The 24059-nt window shown below is 35.2% G+C and overlaps 1 protein-coding gene across 4 annotated transcripts in view; it reads left to right on the top strand.

Annotated features, from left to right (window-relative positions):
- CEP350 (centrosomal protein 350) overlaps window positions 1-24059 on the top strand; it is a 114089-nt gene that overhangs the window by 5287 nt on the left and 84743 nt on the right. For 3 of the 4 annotated variants that reach the window (XM_054587699.1, XM_054587701.1, XM_054587698.1), the window contains exons 2-7: window positions 10368-10453; window positions 11107-11153; window positions 12891-13005; window positions 13834-13993; window positions 17253-17875; window positions 21755-21868. In XM_054587699.1, the coding sequence (XP_054443674.1) occupies window positions 10381-10453; window positions 11107-11153; window positions 12891-13005; window positions 13834-13993; window positions 17253-17875; window positions 21755-21868 (1132 nt within the window). In that variant the 5' untranslated portion in view covers window positions 10368-10380. The remainder of the gene's footprint in view (window positions 1-10367; window positions 10454-11106; window positions 11154-12890; window positions 13006-13833; window positions 13994-17252; window positions 17876-21754; window positions 21869-24059) is intronic. The other variant, XM_054587700.1, reaches the window with a different exon arrangement.

Genomic DNA, 24059 nt, shown 5'->3' with positions numbered 1-24059 from the left:
TGTACTCCTTTGCATGACAGTATGTCTTCAGAAAGCTAGGTTTTCGGGGGTTGCTGTGATTAAAAAACAAGTACTGTGCAAACATTGTGAAACAGTAAATGAAAGTGATGGTGTTCAAAGTGATTTCAAGGTTTGAGAAGTTGTAATGCCTCTCCAACACATGCATCCCACCAATAAGTTTGTTATTAGTAATAAAATAAAATATTTCTTTTGCCCTGGCTGGTGAGGCTCAGTGGATTGAGTTCTGGCCTGTGAACGGAAAGGGTGCCAGTTCGATTCCCAGTCAGGGCACATGCCTGGGTTGCGGGCCAGGTCCCCAGTTGAGGGCATGCAAGAGGCAACTGATTGATGTATATCTCTCACACATTGATGTTTCTCTCCCTCTCTTTCTCCCTCCCTTCCCCTCTCTCTAAAAATAAATAAAATCTTTAAAAAATGTATTTCTTTCAATTTATATGTATTTTTCAGAGTTGTTATGACATAAATACTAAGTTGTGTGGACCTGACTACTTAAAAAATGGAATTGTTACATATTTTGGGGGCTTTGGGGCACCATGAAGAAATTACTGAGACACTTGTGTTCTGTGAACTGAGAAGGCTTGGGAACCTCTAGAACTCTTGACTAGGAGACCCACATATTTTCCTTGAAGACATAATATTCATATATATCTATATATAGAATAGAATGAAAGGTTTACTAAGAAAGAAAAACCCTTACTACTTTCAATACACTGTGATATTTTCAATTTCATTTTTTGGTTTCATTAAAAAATGCTAGCTCCAATGCACCAAAAAAATTTTTTTTGTCTACTAATGCGTCATTACTACAATACTTATTTGATCCCTAACTGGAGCTTTAATATGCTTTGTACTGATTTGTTATAAATGAAGTTGGACTATGCTTATACAATAGATGGATCTCTGAAAATTTGTGTAAATATTATATTTTCTATGATTTATTTTAAATGCTATAGAGAAATAACAGTGTAAAGGAGATCCTTTTACAAATAGGATTTTTTTTGCAAACAGAAGAATCATTTGTCTATGATAAGTTTGGGTTTTGGTGAATTTTTAAAAGTTAACCGCTTAAAGTTTTTGTTGCTGTTCTAAGTGGACTTGTAAAAGCTGCTTATGGAATTGTGGCATCTCTCACTTCTAAAATATTACATTTAAAATAATTTATGAATAGTAGCACTGCCACAAATGAATAGTAAGTATTAAACAATTTTTTAGTTTTGGGCTTCTTTCAAAATATAAAATGTATGCATACACATAACTACTATTTATGTTTTACATGTTACCATAAAAGAAATTTTCTGCCTAGAAAATGGTTAACCTCTTTATGTTGTATGGCATACCTGTGGGTGTTTTTTTTTTTTTTGCCTGTTTGCATTTAAGAATGGATTCTGAGACGTATCAATGAGACCATCATCATTCAGGGTCGGAGGAATAACGCATCATCCCCACAGTGCCGTGTAAGAGGCAGCTATGTATATAATAGTATGGGGATGGGTAAGAGGAATGATTAAAAAAAACAAACCTGAGGATCCACAAGGTGGAGAACAACTACCCTCGGTCAAAGAGGCAGTGAAGGCTTCCAATAAAAGAGAAAGTAGTTGCCTTTGTTTCCATAACGGCCTCTAAATTAGCTAAGTTATTGACTGTGGAAGGAAATTTTTCAAAATTACTTATTTTTCCTGTTTATTTTTTCCCCCTCAAAAAATGGTAAGTGCATCTGCTTTTTAAAAATTGAAAAACATATCCACTGAAAAACTGGCTGCCTATCCTAGACCCTCACTCCCTCTCGGAGATTTACCTGGTGTTAACAGTTTCTTCTGTATCAGGCAGGGAAGCTTTTGTAGTGAAAGTTTTACACTTAAAGGCAAAAAAAAAAAATAATCCAGAGTTGCAAACTGTAAGGCCTTTATGGGATATATTTCTTCAAATTAATTTAGAGGAGTAAATATTCAGGATAACTAGATAGTGTTTAATTAAAGCAAAATAAAGTAAAAATATAGTCCTATTTTTAGAGGGTTGGGTTTTTGTTTGTTTGTTTGTTTGTTTTTGTTTTTTTCTTCTTAAGTAAAAGGCTAGGGATGCCTTCAGTCAGGTGCTAGTTTAGCTCTTCCTTTCTTATCAGTGGGGGACATTGTGTTCTTTGAGATCCTCACCGTGCCTCCTATGCACCAGCATCCAAACTGGTGCCAAATATTACATAGTTTCTTCTGAATTTCCTGGATTACAATAAGTCAACCTAGGTCATTTGTGTTTGTATATTGTACTATATTATGGGAGTGTTGGTTATTGAGATAGTTCACTTGGAACAATGTAGTAGGTCTGACTTAGAGCTGGAATGTTTTCACTTTCCCTAGCCTTGTCCTTACTAAATTTGTCCATTTCATAAGACTAGTTTGTACAATTATTGCAAGCTTGTCTTTTTCTCAACCTTTCAGGCAGAAATGGTTGTTAATAGGGTCTGATAGAGATGAGAGAACTGATATGTAGCAAAGGTATGGAAAATATTCTCTGTGATAGCCAGACTGAAGTCTTTCTGTCATCTTTTATCCCTAGTGCCTGGCACATAGTAGGAGCCCAAAACATAAATGAGCTGAATGAGTCTATGTTTGAACAAGAGCACTGTCAATAAACGTGTAAGGAAAAATAGCTGCTAGATGATGATTGTGAATTTGCTGTCATCTTATAGCCTATCTGTGAATACCCATACCACAGGTGTAGGTCAACATTTCTCAGACGTTTTGGTGTCATGACCACTTTATACCCTTGTGTTACTGAAAACTCAAAGAGCATTGGTTTATGTGGGCTATCTGTATTGTTATTTAATGTATTGGAAATTTTAATCTAATTTATTTTCAATAACTAAATGTATCATATTTACAAATAACCATTTTTTAATGAAAATTATTTCCCAATACAAAAAAAAAATGCTTATTGAGAAGAGAGGAATTATTGGACATTTTTCAAATCTTTTTAATGTCTGGTTTAATGGAAGACATCTGGATTCTCATACCTGCTTTTGCATTCTCTCTATTGTGATATCATATATCATGAGGCCTTTGGGAAACTCCATTAGACACACTCATAAGAGAATGAAAGTGGAAAAAATACAAGTAATACCTTAATATTATTATGGAAATAGTTTTGACTTCTAAAACCTCCCTCCACCCCCTGGAAAGGTTTCATAGACCCTCAGAGATCCCTGGATCACACTGAAAACTGGAGGTGTAGATTATAAAGTCAGAGTAGAAAAGGACCTCAGGGGTCATATAGTACAGTCAGCTCTAGTGGATGTTTCTGGCTTGTGCAACTGGACTGAGATAAGGAATAATACCTCGTTTGCTTTTCAGGAATAATCATAAGTTAGCTTTTGGAAGATGTTGAGTTTGATGTGCCTTTGATATTTCTGAATAAACATTTCGATGTGGGGGTTAGGATATCAGAGATAAGATCTGAACTGGAGTTTTGGCAGTCATTGGCAAACATGGTATTTGAAGCCTTGAGCGTCGGTACAGTCACCCAGGGAGAGAGTTTCGTGTTGGAAGAGAGTCAAATCCCCTTGAACCTTAGCATTTAAAGGAGAAAGACTAGCTAGCAAAGGAGAATGAGAGGGCTGGAGAAGGGGTGGGAAATCGGAGTGTAGTGTAGAGAAGCAAAGGAAAGAGTGTTTCAAGAGAGGGGTCAGTTGTGATCAATGCTGCCAAGATGTCAGGCAGGTTGGGAACTTTTTATTTCAAAGTATCTATTAGATTTAGAGATGAAGAGGTCTTTGGTGATTTTAGTGAGAGCTGTTGTAGCAGCCACATTGGGATTGCAACTGTATTGTAATTGAAAAGTATTCTAAGTGGACACTGACTATATTGAACTTCTGAGAAGTTTGTGAAGGAAAAGAGAGCAGTAGCAGAGAAGGGTGCTGGATTGAGGGACTTTTTATTTGTTTTCAGTACAAAGACTCGATTAAGTATAAATGCTGATAAGAATCTTGGAGATGGATGAAGACAGGAGATGCATAGGGAACAATATAATCGATGGTTGAAGTTTTCTTGAGAGAGTGTGGAGGTGGGGAGGTCCTGAAACAGGTGAACTATTCTTATGGCTCCCTTCCTCTGAAAGTTACTTTTTCTGTTCTTTTCCCATTCTCCCTATTTATGAACCCTTAGGCTGCGTGATGAGAGGGAAAGTTAAATGGTAAATATAATTCTTTTAAATTTATTGGCTATTAGTTTACTGTGAACCTTTATATTTATGAGGTGAGTATTTTGGTAATACTTGAAGTGTGGACTCCTTGTTGACTTCAGATTATGTTTGCTGTGAGTTGTCAAATCCTTTTTTAGAGTTGCATCCTTACTTGATTTATCGGTATGTCTACTTTTTATTTATATCATTTTAACCAGATTCCTTTTACATCATTTATTATTGCTTTAGTGAAATTGTGTTTCCATTTTCTTTCGCAGGTTAGATTCATCCATGATCATTGTTTTGCACTTTGATTTATGTTTTACATGATGCAAATAGAATCGTGTCAAGTACAGTTTATTTTTTAATCCTCATGATATTTGACTTTAATATGAACAAAGCAGTATTGTTCATTTACACTATAACTGCTGCATGAAACAACTTGCTTCTCTACAAGACACCAGTTAAACTCACTGTAAAATATTCATTAGAATAAAACTCAAGTGACTTAAATGAATAATAAAAGTATTTTTCATTTTTTAGAAATTTAAGAAGCTGTCAGTACATTAAGAGACAGTACAGTAGAGTGACATACATTCTATATTATTGGTTTCTGAAAACTATAGTCACTGCTTAAGAGAGGAATGGCCAACACTTGCTCCTTAAAACACAAATGTAATCTTGTCAGAGACCCTGAATGATCTTATTTCTTTCCTTCTCCAGCTTCCTCTCACCGTTTTCGCTGTCCGACACAGGGGGCTTAAACTGTGTCATGACTCTTTTGTCTCAGGGCTGTTCCCAATATCCTTTCTGCTGCCTGGAAAGCTTTCTTGCCTGTGCTTAGTTAAATTTTTCATTTCTCCTTTAAGTCTTAGATTAAATGACACTTTTCCTCTCTACTTAACAGGTTGGGTGAGTTCCTTCTAGTTATGTGTTTATAACTCTTGCATTTTTTCCTTAATTATTTTCATCCCATTTGTAATAGTTGTTGAATATCAACCTTCCAGGCAAGCTTTTGCACTTCTTGAGTGTGGGGCCCGTGTTTGTTCTTTTCACAGGTATATCCCCACTCCTAGGCACTACTCATTCCTACTACATACTTGGCACTCAGCAAATATTTGTTAAATGAATGAGTGGCATGGGTCAGATTGAGGAAAAGGTTTTTCATGAGTGTAGAAAAATACAGTCTGATGCAGCAATGGGAGGACCAACGAGTTTGCTAAAATATCTCACCTGTCCTGCTTAAGGAGGAAAGGGAGAATAAAAAGCTTCATCTGTAGACATTTGTGAGGAAGCCCTGTCTTTTGGGGTGAGTTTGATAACAGTTGAGGCACATTGGCTAAATGAGCATTCTCTAAAAGCAGTTAAAGTGCATTGAAGTTAATGGAACAGAGATTCTAAAGATAGAAGGTAGGTGGGAAAGATAATAAAATAAACCATGTATGTTATCATGGCCTTATGATGAAATTACAAGAGAGGAGAGAGTGTTGTGTTACGGATGGTGGCTGAGTTTGAATATTGTGAGGGGCAGTACATGAGGATCCTTAGAGGGTTTGAGAGAGTGTGCTAGTTTTCAGCTCTCTCACTTACTAGATGAATGACCTTGGAATAGTTCTTTGGTCTGTCTGATACTGTTTCTTCATCAGTAAAATGGACATAGGGATAGTTGCCTCATGGGTTGTGATGGAGGTTACAAATAATATACGGAAAACAACACAGTCCTTGGCCCACAGAGAAGGAACACAGAAGTTGATAGCTATGATTATTAATTGGTCCCCCCCTTTAGTGTTTGAGGTCTGTAATTTTGGCTTCTGGTTTAAAAAAGATTGTTGCTATCAGGTGTTCTGGAGCTTCAGAAGAGAGAGATTCTCAGGTCACTGGGGGGTAGGATTAGTTCTCTCCACTGATGCTTATTTTTATGGAATCAGCAGTGTTTTTGGAGGCTTCAGGCTTCGAAGAGTAGAATTGAAGACGATCTCTTGCGCTGTAGTTCTCAAAGCTGCTGTATTTTGGGATCTTTGTAGATTAAAAATACAGGTTTTTTACCTCTTCTGAGACCCACTGATTTAGAATCTCTTGTGGGTGGAGCCTTGGCATCTCGATTTAACATGCTGTCCTGTCCAGGTGGTTTCCCTAGAGCTGCTTGAGAAAGCAGGCTCAGGGAACGAACTCGGCAGCTGCTTGGAGGCCGCGTGCGGCTGCTCTGAAGTTCTCTTGCAGTGGGAGCGATCGGGAGTGTCGGTATGGGTTACTTGGGGGGGAGTTTTCTTCATAGGCTTAAAAACTAGCCACAGAGGTTGAGTGGGGGGAGTAATGATTTTAAAGTATTGTTACTTAAAAGATATTTAAATAAAAGGGTGTTTTCTGTGTGGTCCTGTTTGACATGGATTAAACAATTAGCAGATATGATGACTTTATAATTAAAGATGCATTTTGACAATGTACTGGCATTAAAGACATATTTTGTGCGTTAACCTTAATACCAGTTCACATCGGGTACCCAAATTAAAAAAATAAGCCATGCGTGTTATCATATTATGTTTTAATAAATGCATGTTCAGATATATGGATACATACGCATGTGTATGTACCGTACTTTGCCATGTGTAATGCACATTTTTTTGCCCAAAATTTTGAGGAAAAATAAAGATGTGTATTATACATGAGTAGTACCTGTAATACCTTGTATCTGTTCTTGTGTTTTGTAATTATTTGTTACATAAAATTTCTTGTACCATAGTATGTTCAAAAATAAATGCTAAAGTTCCTTTATAATATAAAAAACAAGCATCTAAATATAGATAAATAAAAAGTTAAATTAAAAAATTAAAAGGAAAGATTTCTTTTTCCTGAAAGTTAGGGCCAAAGACGTGGGCGTGCATTATACACGGCAAAATACGGTACCTATTGCATCTCTCATTCAGTGTGATAAAGGTCTTTTTTCAGTTTTGAGAGAAGTTTTATTATGTTGTAGTTTTATTTGTAGAGATAATACCTTTTTTAGATTTAGAAAAGTTAATCATAAACAGGTATGGTTTAAATATGAATAGTAGATATAAAAACAGTGTAATTAAAGGGTAATTAAAGGTGAGAAAGGGAGGTGAGGAAATCAGGTAAGAGATTAATATAGAAAACAGAAAAGTAGGAGGGAAAATATAACAAAAGAAAATAGGAGGTGAAGGGGAAAAAGAAAAATGTACTACTGATATTTGAAGAGAATAGGCCAGATTTGTTTTTTAGGGAATAGATATAAACATTTCCCTAATTTTAAGCAAATCTTCTTGAGCGAGACTGGGCTGGAGAGTGATAGTACAGGGAAAACAGTGTTAGGAGCCTCCCCTCCCCTCACAGCTCACTTTTACCTGTAGGATTTTAGAGGGAATGGTAGGGTGTGGGTTTTAGGAAAAGGAATGCATTAACTTTCCTGATTGAATTAATCAAATATGATCTAGGACAGTGTGCCTAGAGTTCTGTTTTTAATTATTTAAATTTCTTTGTTAGGATTCTGGCTGCTTACTGTCCATTGGATACTGTGTACCTTGGAATCTTTGCTACTGGGATTCAGTATAGGGTGATCAGATAGAGTTCAGGTCTGTTGAAGATGGGCGCTCAGTGATACCACCATACTTTCAGAGTCAGGGAGCTTGATTGCTAACAGACACAGAATGCTTAACAAGGTAGATGTGTTTACCAAGTGGTAGCCTGGTAGTTAGCAGGATCAGCTCTCTAGTAATTCCTGCAAAGAATTGGTTTGGCTGGGGTCACGGCATTTCCCTCTGAGAAACACTAAGAGATTGAAGCCATGGGTCCGGTAGTTATTTTTTGCTCTAGGTGAGTTGCTGGGAGAAATGTCTTCCCCCTTTCTGAGTAGTTTCTGCCATTCAGTGAATCTAGGTACAGTGTTTCATTGCTCCAGCTTAACTGCTCATTACCTTGTTCATGTCCAGACAGTGAATAAATGAACCTTCAGTACAGTTTATACATAGTTCTTATACTGTTTTTTTGGCCTAATCATAATAAGGCTTTTACTTGGTGATAGCCAGAGTAATGGCATTATCTTTTGCTTCAGCCTTCTGATTCATTTTACACCAATGATGTGCTTTTATTAAATGCTTCCCATTGTTTCCATGGTATCATATATTTAGCCTATATGGCCACCTGTAGCCCTCTTCTTTTCTCTGTTATCATCAGCAAGGGCAATTATGCTTTTGTGTGTGTACCTTGTAATTTTACCATAAATTCTTACAGGTTACTTGCAAATTAGTATATGAATTCCATTTCCCTGTTTTCCATTTCTTTTCTTTCCCTTTTTTTTTCCCCCCCAGCTTGTGGACCTAGTGATCTATGTCATGTTCCTCTTCCTTTTTTGAGTAGTTTTCCAGCCTGACTTTTTAACCACCTCTTCTGTTTCTTTGATCATGTTTTCTTTGCTTTTTTTAAAGTTTACCCCTGCTCCCATTCCTATTCATCCTTTCACTGGCAGCCCTGTCTTTGATTCTTCTTTTTTCTTTCCTGTTTAAATTGAGATCCTAACAGCTTCTAACACTGTTGTTTGTTTATCTGTTGATTGAAGGGCGCTGTTGATATAAAGATGAATCAGAAGATACAGTCTTGAAAGACATCCTTATGTGGACACCGATACATACATGCTACTTGTAACTTTATTATATAACCATCACATTGTATACTATTTGCTTATGTGTGTCTCTTCCATTAGTTTGTGAGGGTTAAGTGTTCAGCTAATGTTTATTGAATGAATAAATGAATGAGTGAATGATGTGTATATGTATGTGTGTGTAATGATATGGGCTATAAAAAGTGAACAGAGTGCTACGGGAAACAGATAAAATTGTAATTCTGTTGAAGGACAGTCTGGGAAAGGTTTATGGGAGGTGACATTAGATTTTGGCTTTGAAGGGTATGACTGCCAGAGAAAATTTGTGAAAAGAAGATATGGAGATAATAAAAATTTCTGAATGCTCAGAGAATGCTCTCTAGGTATGGCTATTTGGGAGGAACAGTTAGTATACAGTGAAGAAAGATAGCAAGGGTACAACTGTAAATTAAGGTTGCGAAGACTTCCTAGTTTGGAACTTTATCCTGTAGATGATAGTCATTGAAGAGTTATAAAAGCAGATTTGTTATATTATGTTTTAGAAAGATAATTTTGGGTGCAGTATGAAGAACAGACTAGGAGCAGAATAATTTAGGAAGCTTTTTAACCCAATCTAGGCTAAAGATGGTGCTCTGAGTAGAGGCAAGGAAAAGAGAGAGAGAGAGAAATTAGAAAACTATTTTAAATTTTTTTCAGCAGCTTTATGGAGGCATATTTTATATACTGTAACAGAAAAACATTTAAATATAGCATTGTATACCTCTCTTCATTCTTGATAGATTAAATAGGCAAAAGAGAGCACACAGATGTTCAGTAAATAAATAATTCCAAAATTCCCATATGGTTATAGAATAAATTTGTTGTCATGTTGTCTATGAAACATTTTACTGGGAAGGTAGCTTCTTTATTGCCGAAGAAATGATCTTGCGTACTTTTAATCTGTTTGATTTGGTAAACACATTAAAGTGGTTAGAAAAGGCATTTTGCAAATTAAAATGTATCCTTTATTTTTTTAAAGATTTCATTTATTTTATTTTTAGGGAGGGGAAGGGAAGGAGAAAAAGCGGGAGAGAAACTTCAGTGTGTGGTTGCCTCTCACGTGCCCCCTACTGGGGACCTGGACCACAATCCAGGCATGTGCCCTAGGAATCAAACTGGCAACCCTTTGGTTCACAGGCCAGCACTCAATCCACTGAGCCACAACCAGCCAGGGCGTGTATTTTAAAACGTGTATTTTAAAGATAGAATTTTGACAGTTTAGATTCTCTTCTTTCTCTGAAGAGATTTTTTTTCCATTGTACTTTTTCCACAATAATTTTCTGTATTTTTATAGAAAATGGTGATTTACAGAAAATTTTTTTTTTTTTTTTTTTTTTGCATATTCTTACATGAAGAACAGACCTACTTAGAGTATCAGGAACTCTTAAGAGGGTGTAAAGACAACTTTTAGAGACAGCAAAATCCTTTTCTGACTTTAATGAAAGGCAAGATAAGTCAGGGGCATTTTCTTTACTAACATTATAGTATTGATACTCAGTGAATGCTGATGCTATGCTTTCAGGTAAATTGGCAGGATGAGGAGCAGCAAATCAAAAGAGGTGCCTTTACCAAATCCAAGGAACTCTCAAAGCAAGGATACTGTTCAAGGTATGATTTTTTTTTTAAATTAAAACATTTTTTTGTTGCTCAAATACATTTGTCTCCATTTTCCTGTCACCACTTGATTTGTTTGTTTTTTTAAACTGAACTCAATTCCTTGTTTAGGTCATATGTATAAAATTCAGGGCTATTCAGTAAATGAAAATTATATTTATGCTTTGATTTATAAAAGGGGTAAATAATTTAAAAAGTAATATATTTTTTAAAATTTTTACTTCTTGATTTTAGAGCAAGAGAGAGAAACATGATTTGTTGTTTCAACTGGAAGATTGAAGCCTGGAGTCGTTTTCTAATCTTTATACATTATAATATGAAATATCATATAATGCAAAATTTTGTATATGTTCAGCCGGTTGGGATAGATGGTTGGAGATGTGTAATGGGAGTGGGGGTGGGTGTTAGTCCAGCTGTCCTAAGGACTGACTGGACCGGTGTCTAAGCAACCCCGAACCATATGTTGGGAAGCTCAGCATGGGAGAGGAATCATGTTTTGGCTCAAGATATTACAGTACTTGCTGAGGGTAGTCTCCTTAATAAAGTGGTTCTCAAACTTTTGAGTGCATTTGGGATCTTATTAAAGTGCAGATTCTGAGGTCTACCTCAAAGATTCTGATTTAATAAATGTCAGTGTTCCCCCACAGATAAAACCACATCGTGGGATGCACTTTCTCAGACTAAGGCTGCTGCTGTAAGTAGCTATAGTTCCATTTATTTCTTTCTGTTTTAAAGTTGATTACGTGTTATGATTGAATAGATTAAAATTTTTCTATAGTGCTTTTTGGTAGAAAAATAAGGTTAACATTTTGGTAAGAAGTTATGTACCATATATTACAAAATGAACATTAATGGCAATTAATTTACTATTAAATAGTAAAAGAATAATCAAGACACTTTAGGTATCAGGAACATTAACACCATGACATATAAAAATATTAAAATAACTAGTGCTTTTTATTCTTCATTAAATTTGCTCAAAGGGTATGTTGAAGATTTAAAACAGAATGAATTTGGGAAGGTGAGGTTATGCAGAAGTCAGAGTCGAGGAGTGAACAGTTGCTTCTTGAGTGCCCTGTGCGTTGCCTCTTCTCTTCTGTGGCAGTGACAGGGGCTGCTCTCAGCGCTGCTGCAGAGTGACTGTGGGCGGCCTGTTCTCCCTTGTGCTCTGTCCAGTCTTGTCAGGGCGGTAGGAATCCAGATGTGGCAGGTGGTGCACAGTCCCTTCGAAGGGAGACCTTTTCCTTTTTCATTTGCTTTCTGAGCGCATCACTCTTCCAGTATGTCCTTTTTGTTTTCTTTTCCATCCTACCTGAATTTGAATCATCTCTTTCTTTGCTGTTTGAATATGGTATTTTCTGTCCCCTAATCTTTTGAACTGGTTTGAAAATCAATGTGGAAAAGGTGATACTATAACCTATATTTTGTCATAATACAGAGTCAAATTCAGACTCCATAAATAGCAATATATATTCTCTCTTTCTACATTATAATGTAGAAATAGCTTCTGTCCCTCTGTTTAATTTAGAGCTAAACTAATTTAGAGCTGAACTGTTAGCTGTTTTTCAAAATGATTGAGTTTTTTAAAAATAATTTTTAAGGATAAGGGGCTCAATATAAATGGGGGACGGAAAGCCTGATACAGAATGATTACAGGATCAATTTAATTTTATGAGTATATTGCACTGCGAAAATTCAAAAGAAGTTAGAATGTTATACAAATTTCTTACATCTCTGGTGGAATTTTGATGATTTTAATGTCATTTTTCTATACCTTTTCTGTTTTCTCCAACTTTTCTTCTGTAAGCATGTAATACTCTACTATTTAGGGGAAAATGCTTTTTAAAAATCATTGAGAACATTGGTGGTTGTACCAAAAGTTAACTTCTATTATAAATTGTATAGAAACCTGAATTCTATCTTGTGAATTTTATGCTTACGATGAAACTTATTTTACAGACATAAGACTATAAAAAGTTGTGGCTGTTTGAATAGTCCTAAGTTATAGTCTAGTTGAATCATTGTTTCCTCATTTTTGCATGTAACATGCACAATATTGTGTGTGTGTGGTATGCAGCATATAATGTCAGAAAATTTTTACTGCTTTAAAAAACTCAATTAAAAAATAGGGCAAGACAAATAGAAACTTTTTAATAGTTTTCAGAATCTTTTTGATTTTCTTGCCTAAATTTGGGGAGTGTTGTGCTGCCCATAATTTAGTATAGCTTAGTGTGTCTATATTAGTATAGCTGAAGTAGTAAATAAGGAAAAAAACCTATTTTTTTGTTCATTAAATTAAAATATTCTTGAGATTATTTTTTCTACTTTGGAGAAAGGTATTGGACAATATAGTTTTAAATAACTATGTAAATTGAGAGTAGCTGGTTATTTACAGAATTAACCTATTTGTTGTGATGGTGTTTAACTTTAGCTGAGACACATTGAAAACAAGTTAGAAGTAACCCCTACAAGCACGGCTGTGTTTGATTCTGTTATGGATACCAAGAAATCTTCCACAAGTGCTGTCCGAAAAATAAGCAGAAAAGGTACGTATGGAGTTACTTGCAAAGATCTGAATATATTCAATACATAACGTTGATGTTGGTTTTATTTCAGTTTAATTTCTTCTTTTAGTCCCATGTATTTGCCATCTCTCTTGTTGGATACTAAGTCTCATCAGCATTTAGGTTTTTTCCCCTTGAGTACTGAGTAGTTAGGAAGCAGCCTCAAATTTAGTGACTGTGGGTGGTGTTTCCCACATATTTAATTAGGGCTTTAGCACTGTTGCATGACCTTTGACAGTGAATTTTCGTTTGATTTTAGTGGTGAGAATTCGATTTTGAGGCTTTGGGGTTATATATGTCCTTTTTTTTTTTTTTTTTTTTTTAAATTCTCAGGTCTTTATTGCCACTTTGAAATTTAAAATCACAAATGGAATGTCTGTCTTATAGATACTGTCATACGTTCACACAATGCCAGTTTTCTTTGTTTACCTTTCATAATTCTGTGGTTTCCTAATCAGTGGGCTGAAACCTGCAGATTAGTACTTTCCACTGAAACTGTTGTTTTTTTTTTTTGACCTATGAATCTATTGGGTTTTTTCCTGATATTTTCTTTTTGAGTGAGAGCCTTTGGCAAAGAGGAATTTTATATGTCGAGTTTTATTTTGCATTGTTTGCACATAATAAAATCTTTCTCTATAGATTGGGTTACTGTAATAATTTAAATAAACCCTGTATGTTTTCCACCTACTTACATAGTATAGAGATACCAGAAATAATAGATACCTGTTATTTTCTTAGATCATTGCCAAATTCAGAGACAGTCGTATTTCATATCATATGTTCTCACAGATTTTTTTTTTTTTCCTGCAGATGGTAGATACCTGGATGATTCTTGGCTTAATGCTCCAACCTCCAAATCTTCTAAATCACGAAAAGAAAAATCTCGTAGTCCTCTCAGAGTTACCACCCTGGAGAGTAATGTAAAGAAAAATAATCGTGTGGAATTCCGAGAACCTTTGGCTTCTTACAGGTTAATGTTTTAAAAAAATAAGTTATCAAATAGGGCTAGCCTGGAATATTTACAGTAAGATTATAGTTTATTTTCTGAACTTTTCATAGCACTCTGGCTCTGGTATTATTACCTTTTAATTTAAAAAATAATAAAGCACACATCTTTTATATTATGAAATACTGACTTTTTACTTTTATTGATTAACTATTTGGGGAGAGCCCTGATCAGTAGTTCAGTTGATGAGAGCGTCATCCGGATATGCCAAGATTGTGGGTTCGATCTCTGATCAGGGCACATACAATAAGCAACCAGTGAATATACAAATGAGTGGAACAACAAAGTGATGTTTCTCTCTCTCTCCCTCCCCCCCCTCCCCCCCCCCTTTCTCTCTCTCAAAAAAAAAACCAAAACAACAAAAAACCAAACAGTATTTAGGGATGGAAGAAGTAGTACTATTTGCTCCAGGCCACTACCACCATTTTATTAACTATGTTTCCTACAAACAAATCACTCAGGAAATGTTGCTTTTTTCCCCCTTAATATCTCAGATTGGATATTCTACATAGTGAACTTTGTATAGCTTAGGTTTCTTCTTTTTTTGATAGCATTAATCAGTTACTTAAAATTTCTTCTTGAGAATATGGGTTGGTTTATTGTTTTACCTTTGCCAGTACTTATTTTCAGCAACTTATGTCGTCTGATGTTCAAGGTTGATGTATGAATTTTGATAGTATGGATGATATAAAATGCTTCGTGTTTTTTGTTAGCTGATAATTTAGGATATTCAGCAGATAAATTTATCATTTTGTATTTGTTTGAGGGACATTTTACTAATGATATAAATGTGCTTGTGCTCTTAGGATAGCAAATGGTAATAAGTAATGAACCTTAATATTTTTTTGGACCTTAATATTTTTTTGTTTCATTTATAAGCATTTTTAGTATTTTAAAGTGTCAGTAAATCAAGGAGTTTCATGATGGTGCTTGATAGTATGGGGAGATGGAGGTGGGTTATGAGGTGAATTTTCATTATGGTCAATTTGATGCAGTTTTGAAATAACTAGTGAAAATACTCAGTGGACATTTGAATATTTGGGCAAGAATGTATATGGAAAGATCAGGGCTGGGAGTATAAATTTGGGTGTTGTCACTAGTGTTGAAATGATAAAAATAGTGAAAGAAATGTAAAGAGAAGGCCAGGGACTTAATCTGGGTAAAAGTTCATAGTTTAGAAAAAAAAGAAAGGAAAAATTTGAAAAATAATCGAGTTCAGAATCTTTAACCACAAAAATATTTAGTAACTTGCCTAGAAACATAGTAACTATCAGAAGTGAAACTAAATTACTGACTCTATGTATATATTCTAATGTTTTTCCTGCTAAGAATACTACCTGATACTTAAAATTGTGTAAATTATTCATGTTTTAAGAAAAAAAAACCCTATAACATAGCTGTGACTAAGACGCCCTTCACCTGGCCAACTCCCTCTATCACTTCAAACTTATCTTTTATCACCTTATGTATGAAACATTGCCAGATATGTTTCTCCCCCCACTCTCTTCCCCAGCCTATTTAACTCTTGTGCTGCCATAATACTATACAACTGCCTTTATTTTCATATTGCATTTAATTTTGATCCCATATCTACCCATTGCATTAATTACATAAGGCGGTAAATCTGTCTAATTCTGAAAGCACTATTTAATGTCTGTTATTTACTAAGTATTCCATAAATACTTTTCCTAGCATTTTATTATTAAAACTTTCATATTTACAGAAATGTTGAAAGAATTGTATATTGAATACTCTTATATGTATTCAGCAAATGTTTAGTGAGTGAATGAATCCTTCCTTTTTTCCTTTTCAGTGTTCTTCCCTTTTTAAGATCGAGCCATGATATGTAACCTATCTTTTTATGCTTTATTTTATTCTGTACATGTGCTGATTTTAGACCTAAATCATTTTAACTGAATTGTTACAGTTTGGCTAAGATAGTGAAAATAATTGCAATTAGTCTTGATACCTTGTGGAAGCTACAAGACTCAGTTCTCAGCCCCCATCTTGTTAATAATCAGCGACTCAGAACAGGGTCTAATGTGTTTTGTGTCATGGACCCCTGTAATAATCTGATGAAGCTGTAGACTATCTCCTTAGAAAAATACACAGTCTCAAATGCTCACAGTAGATATGGTTGATAGAGTTACCATGTTATGCTGTAATAATTTTTGTGGTTGTGTTTTATGCCTTTAAATGAAACATCTAGATCAGTGCTATACAATAGGCCCATTAATGTGGCCACGTGTGTAATATAAACATTTTTCGTAGTTACACACACACAAAGATGTTTTACATTCTTTTGTTGTTGTTTTACATCTTTTGAATTCATATGTAATTTATATTATAGTACATAACAAGTTGAATTAGCCATATTTCAAGTACACAACAGCCACATGTGGCTGACGTCTGCTCTTTCAGACATAGCAGGTTGTGGTGGTTGTTACATGTGCTTTTGTAATTTGGTTGGGGGTTTCTTCATGATTCAAATGCTCTTCTTACTGCTGAGGCCTTTTTGTCTTCATTATGCTCCCTTTTAATAAACTTGTTCTGCCCCTTAAAATATAACTTATTAGAATGATGTATAAAATAAAAATAGTCTCTGAAGGAAGATTTTTGCGAGTGTTTTTATGAATAGAGAATATGGACTCTGTGACATGGACTTTGGCCATGAGTGGACTTCTTGCTCACTCGGAAGTTGCTAGGTGTGCTTTACATGGTTTGAAGCTGCCAAAAAAGCGGTTGGTGGCTCAGAGAGGTTTGGCTTTACTAACCACATTTATTTGAAGGAAAATATTTATTGTACCCATACTTTATTTCTGCTCCCACTCTGTTTGTTAATTTGGTACATTACTTAGAAGTTACACAAATGAAGTGACAGTAAAAGAGTAAAATGAATATCCATTTCAATTTAATTCAAAAATGTCAAGTGAATATCCAAAATCAGATTATAATACTATTTTCTGGCATTCTTAAGGAAATCTCTCTGCAAATCTTTTGCGTTTTTCTTATTTTATAATACACAGATTATGATTTGGAACCTGATAGAGGGGTCATTGAGTCTCAATATTACTAATGGTTATTTTATTAGTTTTAACTTACTGGAATTTCTGGGAGTTTTTTGGTCTCTAATTTTACTTTAGCATTCTCCATTTGTGAGACTGGTTTTAGTGCAACTGTTTTTTGTACTTTTTATTGAAAACTTGTTATTTTTTAATTATAGGGAAATTCATGGCATACCTTCCAATATAAGTCCCAGCCCTTTAGAGTCAAAGCATATATATAGCGTGGATGTTAATGAAGAAAAGCCTGCAAGTGGGAATCGGATGGTAAGCAATCGAGAAGAACGAAATATACGTGGCTGTGATTTTGAAAGTTCCCAGTCATCTGTCATCAATGATACTGTTGTTAGGTTTTTAAATGATCGACCAGCAATTGATGCACTGCAGAATTTTGAGAGTTTGATTAAGATGGCAGCTCCTATGAGAACTGAGGAAGAAAAGCCTAATAGGACAAAAGGAAATGAGAACAATTTGAAGGCTTCTGTCAGTACCGTGGGCCATGATGTCGATCCAAAAGTGTTGCAGCTAACTGACTCTTCTCCCTCTTCTACTAGTACTTCTAATTCCCAAAGATTAGATATCTTAAAGAGGCGACAACATGATGTCAAACTGGAGAAACTCAAGGAACGGATTAGGAAACAGTGGGAACACTCAGAAGAAACAAATGGCCGGGGCCAGAATCCAGGTCATACTGACCAGCCAGTCATGGTGGTTAATGTTGATAGCTCAGTGACAGCAAAAGTCAGGAAAGTGGCAACTGCACCCCCTGCTCCGGCATATAAAGGTTTGTGATCCGCCCTCGTGTCTTTCTCTTTCTGCCTCCATCCCTCTGTCTCCTCACAGTGTATTTGAGTAGAGATAATTGTCTTTAGAACAGATAAGAAATTAATTTAAGGTGCAGGTTAAAAATGCAAGTTTCTGGATCCTACACTGGACCTATATCAGAATTTCTGGGGATAGAGTCCAGAATCGGAATTTTTAGTAAGTCTGTCAGGACCACTGTATGAACACTTAATAAACTGAACAAAAGGGGAAATAAGAACTTGGTACATTTTCAGAGAACTGAAGGAATATTCTCTTATTCTATCATTGTATTTGGATTGTTATTAGGAATTCTTTCAGAAGTAATATTTAAAAGATAATTCAGTCAGTTTGAGTTAATACTTGGTTACAGAGTATTTTGGCACTGACATTTGGTTCATGTTATTTTAACTTTCAAGTTTTGACACAGGTTTTTTTTCCTATGTTTAAGAAAAATAGTTAAGTCAAATTTATGCAACATTGATAGATTTCCATTGAGAAAAAGCTTTTCAGAGAGAATTTCTGTGTTTAGCCAGCTCAAGTGTTTATATATGGTGGTTTTAAGGAGTTTGTATTTTTATGTTTCTGAAATTATTTTTCTAGGGTCATCATGTAAAGTTTTTAATAGTTAATTCATTGATCAGGTTAGTCTCTGTTAGCTTTTGTCATGAAGACTTCTGCCATTGTAACCTTTCTTTTGTGCATATTTTTCCAAGTTCAGTTTTTCTGGATAAATGTGTGAAGATCAAAAACATTGTCAAGATTTGTTTGTCCTGTTAATTTTAAGTTATGAACAAACGAAGACAGTTTTTTGCTGTAGTAAATTTTGTTTTGTATTTTTCTACTAAGTCTAATTTTTCTCTGACCCCTTTTTTAATTTTTAGTTCTAAAGTGTCTTTAGTCATTTTTTCCTGCAGAACAAATTTTACTGTGTACAGTTAGAGCAATTGCCAGTTTTTATTTTGTTGCTTGTTCAATTTTGTTAGTGATATTCACTGAATTAGATAAAAATGGGTAATTTGCATTTTATTCTAGCTAATTTGTGATAAAATTTTGAGGAGTTCCCTTTAAAAAGAATACCAGAAAAAATTGCTCTGTTATCCATGATTGGTCTAATGCATTGATAATAAAATTCTTTTATATCCTTTAGTTATTTTGAACCATGTAGTAGTTGTCCACACTGTTGGCAGAGGAAATAGCAAATGGTGGGGTCAGAATGTTCTTGCTGGTTCTGAGATAGTGAATGATTATCCAAAACTTTTGCTATACTTATATCAAACCCATTAAATGCATATTGTACATTTAAGGTTTGTTCGCTTTAGAAGTTAAAGTTCTGAAATTCCAGTTACTCCACTAAGGCAAAGTTAGGATGGTCAATTTTAACCCATATTTTATTTAATACTTTACAAAAATCTAAAGTGATAATTTCATTTGTTCAAATACATAATAAAAATTCACTTGGTTCAGAAGTCAAAAGATGCAGAGGGTGGACCTCGAAAAGCTCTTTTGCTCCACCCACCTGTTCCGCTTTCTGGAGGTTGCTGTGTTAACAACTTGTGTATCTTCCAGAGATAATTTTTTTTTCTGAGATAATTTATGCATCCACAGAAATGAGAGAGAGAGTTTATGTATTTTTTTCATACAGTTGTTAGCTTACTAAATTTTAAACCTTGGTTTTTCATTTATGTTTTTGTGTGCTTTATTTTTTTAAAGGAGACTTTGGAAATGGCCTCTAATTCTACTTTAAAATTTGAAGTACTGAAAACAAATGGTGTTTATGTGATTCTTTCTTGTCTTAAACCTAGTTGTTGGCATATCTTTTTTTTACTGCTGGAGATGCCCATGAATGTTAAGAGCCTGTATAGGTCATTCTTATTTTATTTCAGGGCCTAGTATAGTGTCTTGGACATAAGTGCATAGTAAATTTTTTATTCTATTCAATAAATTCAACTAGTAAGAAAAAAGTGAACAAAGAATGGAAATAAAGACTGGGGGACAGAAAGAGAAATTGCTATAGACATAAAAGCTTCTTGAAGTTAACTTACAAGTAAAGATGTAAGGCTCCCATGGAGATAAATAGTTCTTAAAGAGGAGAGGAGAAAGAGTGATAGGGTTTGAATGTAGAGGGAGGGGAGGGGGTGATGATGAAGGGAGACGCTGGGAGAGAGGGAGACTTGCATAGAATTGCCATGCCTTCTCATTACAAACTGTAGTTTATAACAGAGGGAACACTATGTTTATACATTTTTTTCCATATATAGATATAAGAATAATTGTTTGCCCCTTGCCACAAGTGTCGGGTGAAATTAAGTTTATGCTTTTATGCCCAAGAGCTGAATAGATCATTTACTATTACACATGTAAATAACTCACCAGTACATTTCATCTAATGCCTCTCAAGTGCTTTTACAAATTTCAACTCCAACTTATTTTTTATATTGATTTAATCTTATAATATTTATTGACCGCCAAGTTTTGGATAAGTTGAACCATCTGAAAATATAAATCTTTGCACTACTCTGGTTATCATCCCTATTCATTGTTTTATTACTTTGTAAAGTAACACTCCAAGTTCAGTGTATTTTTTAAAGAGTAATGATAAATTTGAAGTAGAAAGTCAGAACAGCAAGTCCTAGGAAAAAGCACATGTGTAATGTTTTTTGAAAGATTGAACATGTTTTAAAGACCCATTTTTCACACTTTGGTGCCTTTTGCCCATGTAGGCAGCAGCTGGCCCATTGTTAGTTCAGCCATAGGCAAAATCAGACAGATGTTAGCAACTAGTGCCTGTCTTCAAAGAAAAGAATAAGTAGTGTAGTCTTTCTTTTAGTCTTGAAAAGGATAGTTTATATCTCTGAACTGTCTAAATTTATGATTAACATTTTTAATCTCTTAGTTTAGTGTGTCTCCATTTCTGGTCTTTTTTGAACAAATGTACTGTATATTGCTTTATCTCACTGGAGCTTACTTTTTCCAAATAGCAGTTGTCAACACATTATGTGGCTGCTAATTATGCATTCCTCTCTTAAAAGCTTAGAAAGCTGCTCAGCATTATTAGTTATGAGGGAAATGCAAATCAAAACCACAATTGAGATACCGTTTCATACCTACTAGGGGGGTGGTAATAAAAAAGACAGACAATGACAAGTGTTGTTGAGGGTGTGGAGAAATTGGAACCCTCATATATTGCTGGTGAGAATGTAAAATCGTGGAGCTATTTTAGAAAACAGTTTGGCAATTCCTCAGAAAGTTAAACATAGAGTTACCATATGACCCAGCTATTCCACTCCTAGGTATTGAAAACATATGTCTACACAAAAACTTGTACACAAATGGTCATAGCAGTATTATTAATAATAGCAAAAAAAAATAACACCCTCAAATGTCCATCAGCTGATGAATAGATAATAAATGTTGGTATACGCATGTGATGGAATGTCATTTGATGATAAAAAGGAATAAAGCTTTGATACATGTTATACAGTGAATGAACATTGAAAACATTGTGCTAAGTGAAGAAGCCAGACACAAAAGGCCACGTATAGTGTGATTCTGTTTATTTGAAATGTCCAGAATATGCAAATCTGTAAAAATAGAAAGTAGATTAACAGTTGCCAGAGAACAGAAACCATAGTGTGGGGTTGACTGCTAATGTTTACAGGGTTTCTTTTCAGGGAGATGAAATGCTCTGGAATTAGATGATGATAGTTGTATAACTTTGTGAATATACTACAAATCACTGAGTTGTACACTTTAAAAGAGTGAATTTTATAGTATGTTAATCATATCTCATTTAAAAAAGAATATAACAAACAATAAAACAACTTTGATAAGAATGTTCTGTACTGTTGGTATGCATTAGGTTTCAATCCTTCAGAGACCAGGATTCGAACACCTGATGGCAAAGTGTGGCAAGAGGCTGAGTTTCAAAACATGAGTAGAGAGCTGTATCGAGACTTAGCACTTCACTTTGCAGGTGAGAGTAGAGCTTTCTGCGGTTTTGAGTGTTTTATCATGCATTCTCTCTAACTTAAAATATTTAAACATAAAATGGTCACCAAGCTGAAGATATTTCCCATTTCTAACTACATGTTATATTAAAGTAGTGGTGTTTTTAGTCTGTCATAAGGCTCTCTTAGACCCTAGGCTCTGCTCCAGGGTTAAAATTAGCACACATGGCTGATGAGACAGAAATGAGGCTATTTTTAAACTGAAGGACTTTCAGAGTAGGGCCTGTCTGATTTGAAGAAAATACAGCACTCAAGTTGAAGTTTATTTCTTCTAGACTTCTGAGATCTTTGAAATGCTCAGTAATTTGACAGGCAGCAGATAAGAAGATACTAACATAAGGCAAAAATGCAGAAAGAAAACTGAACCTTATAGGAAGGGAACAATGTTAGAGAATTGGAAATATGAGGAACTTCTGGAAGATTGGAAGAGGGAAATAGGAAGGTCATACTCATAATGTTATTACGTATTGAACATGTAGTATGATTTTGGACAAGATGTTGGGTATTTAGTGTTCTGTAATTTTTACAATTGAGGAAACAGACTCAAAGAGTAATTTTCCCAAGGTTGCATAGAGCAGTTACGAATTGAAGCCAAGATTCAAAGCCAACTCTGACTGTAAAGCCTGATATTTTTCCAGGAAACCACCATGGAGATTCTTGTAATAAATTTTGTGGCATTAAGTGTTCAGTCTAGTTTTTCTACTGTTATTATTGGAACACTGTATTTAGTTAACAGCAAAGATTTGGGAATTAGCTTAGAAGGGTTCAAATTGGGCTCTGTCATTTATTAGCTGTGTATACTACCTGTGTTACATAACCCCTCTTCCCTGGTTTTCTCATCTGAAAAATAGGGATAATCACAATATATCTCAGAGGACACTGTCATTATAGACAAATGGAATGTGGTATGTCAAAGAACTCTTAAAGAGGTTTGTCTGTTATGCTCTTGTTATGGTAGATGAACTCTGCCCCTAGCTAGGACCAGTTGCTCTTTCCCCTCTGCTCTTGTTCCCCTTTGCTCTTGTGTCTTTAAGGACCTGACTTTAGCCCTCTTTCCTTTCTTTTACATCATCAAGTTTGCTCTCTCTACGAGGTCATTCTATCGACACACTGATAACATGCTGCTATTTCAGCCATCATATATGAACCCCTCTTTTGGCCCTACTCTCTTCAACTACTGCCCCTTTTTTCTCCTACTCCCAGCAAAGCTTCCAAAAGTTTCCCTGTACATACTGTCTCTGATTTTTCTCCTCCCTTTTACTCGAGTCTTTTCTCTTAGGGTTTTGTTCCTACTTCTTTATGAACTACTATTATCAGGATTATCAGTGACTTCCATGTTGCTGAAACCAGTGTTTAATTCTGATTTGTCATCTTGATCTCTCAGCAACACGGGACATGATTGAAACTCTTTACTTGACATTTAGGATACCTTAAGTGCTTGGTTTTCCTCCTGAGTCCAGCTGCTCCTTTTCAGTTTTTTTCTTAATCGACACCCTGATCTCTAAACATTGGCATGTCCCATTCTCAGTACGTGGATCTGTCTCCCTCCTCTCCCCTTCCTTCTCCCTTTTTTTGGGGGGGGGTGGGGGGGAAGAGAGGTGCTTTTTATTTATCTACATACACATGAGACAAGCTTATCTAATCTCAGAACTGTAAATATTTGTTGTTGATTCCCAAATTTGTGTCTGGCCCAGACTTCTCTGAACTCAGACTCATATCCCGCTGCTAACTCTACATCTCCCTTTGGATGTGTAATAGGTTTCTTAAGCTTAATTTATCTAAAATTTAGCTAACTAACTAAATGGGATTGCTGTACACCCCTTAAACCACTCCTCTGGTACTCTGTCCATCTCAGGTAATCTATTCTAATAATTTAGGCCTTTTGACCCCATATTGCCCTTACACTTCTAATACTGTCTGAAATACATCTAAAATAAAACCACTATGTAACCTGCCTCTGTCACTATCACCTCAGGCCAAACCATCAGTCTTTTGCCAGATTACCGCAGTAGCCTTCTAACTGGTTTCCCTGCTTCTATATTTCATCTGAGTTTGTTCTCATCACAGCTGTTAGAGTAAGCTTGTTAATATTTCATTGAGATTATATCGTTCCTTTGCTCGAAATCTTCTAAAAACTTTCCATCTCATTCTTGAATA

Source organism: Pteronotus mesoamericanus, unplaced genomic scaffold, assembly GCF_021234165.1.
Source record: "Pteronotus mesoamericanus isolate MK-2021 breed Mesoamerican mustached bat unplaced genomic scaffold, CSHL_Meso_final scaffold_1186, whole genome shotgun sequence".
NCBI classification, from domain to species: Eukaryota; Metazoa; Chordata; class Mammalia; order Chiroptera; family Mormoopidae; genus Pteronotus; species Pteronotus mesoamericanus.
Note: the sequence above shows the minus strand (reverse complement) of the source record. Positions and strands in the feature narration are given on the sequence as shown.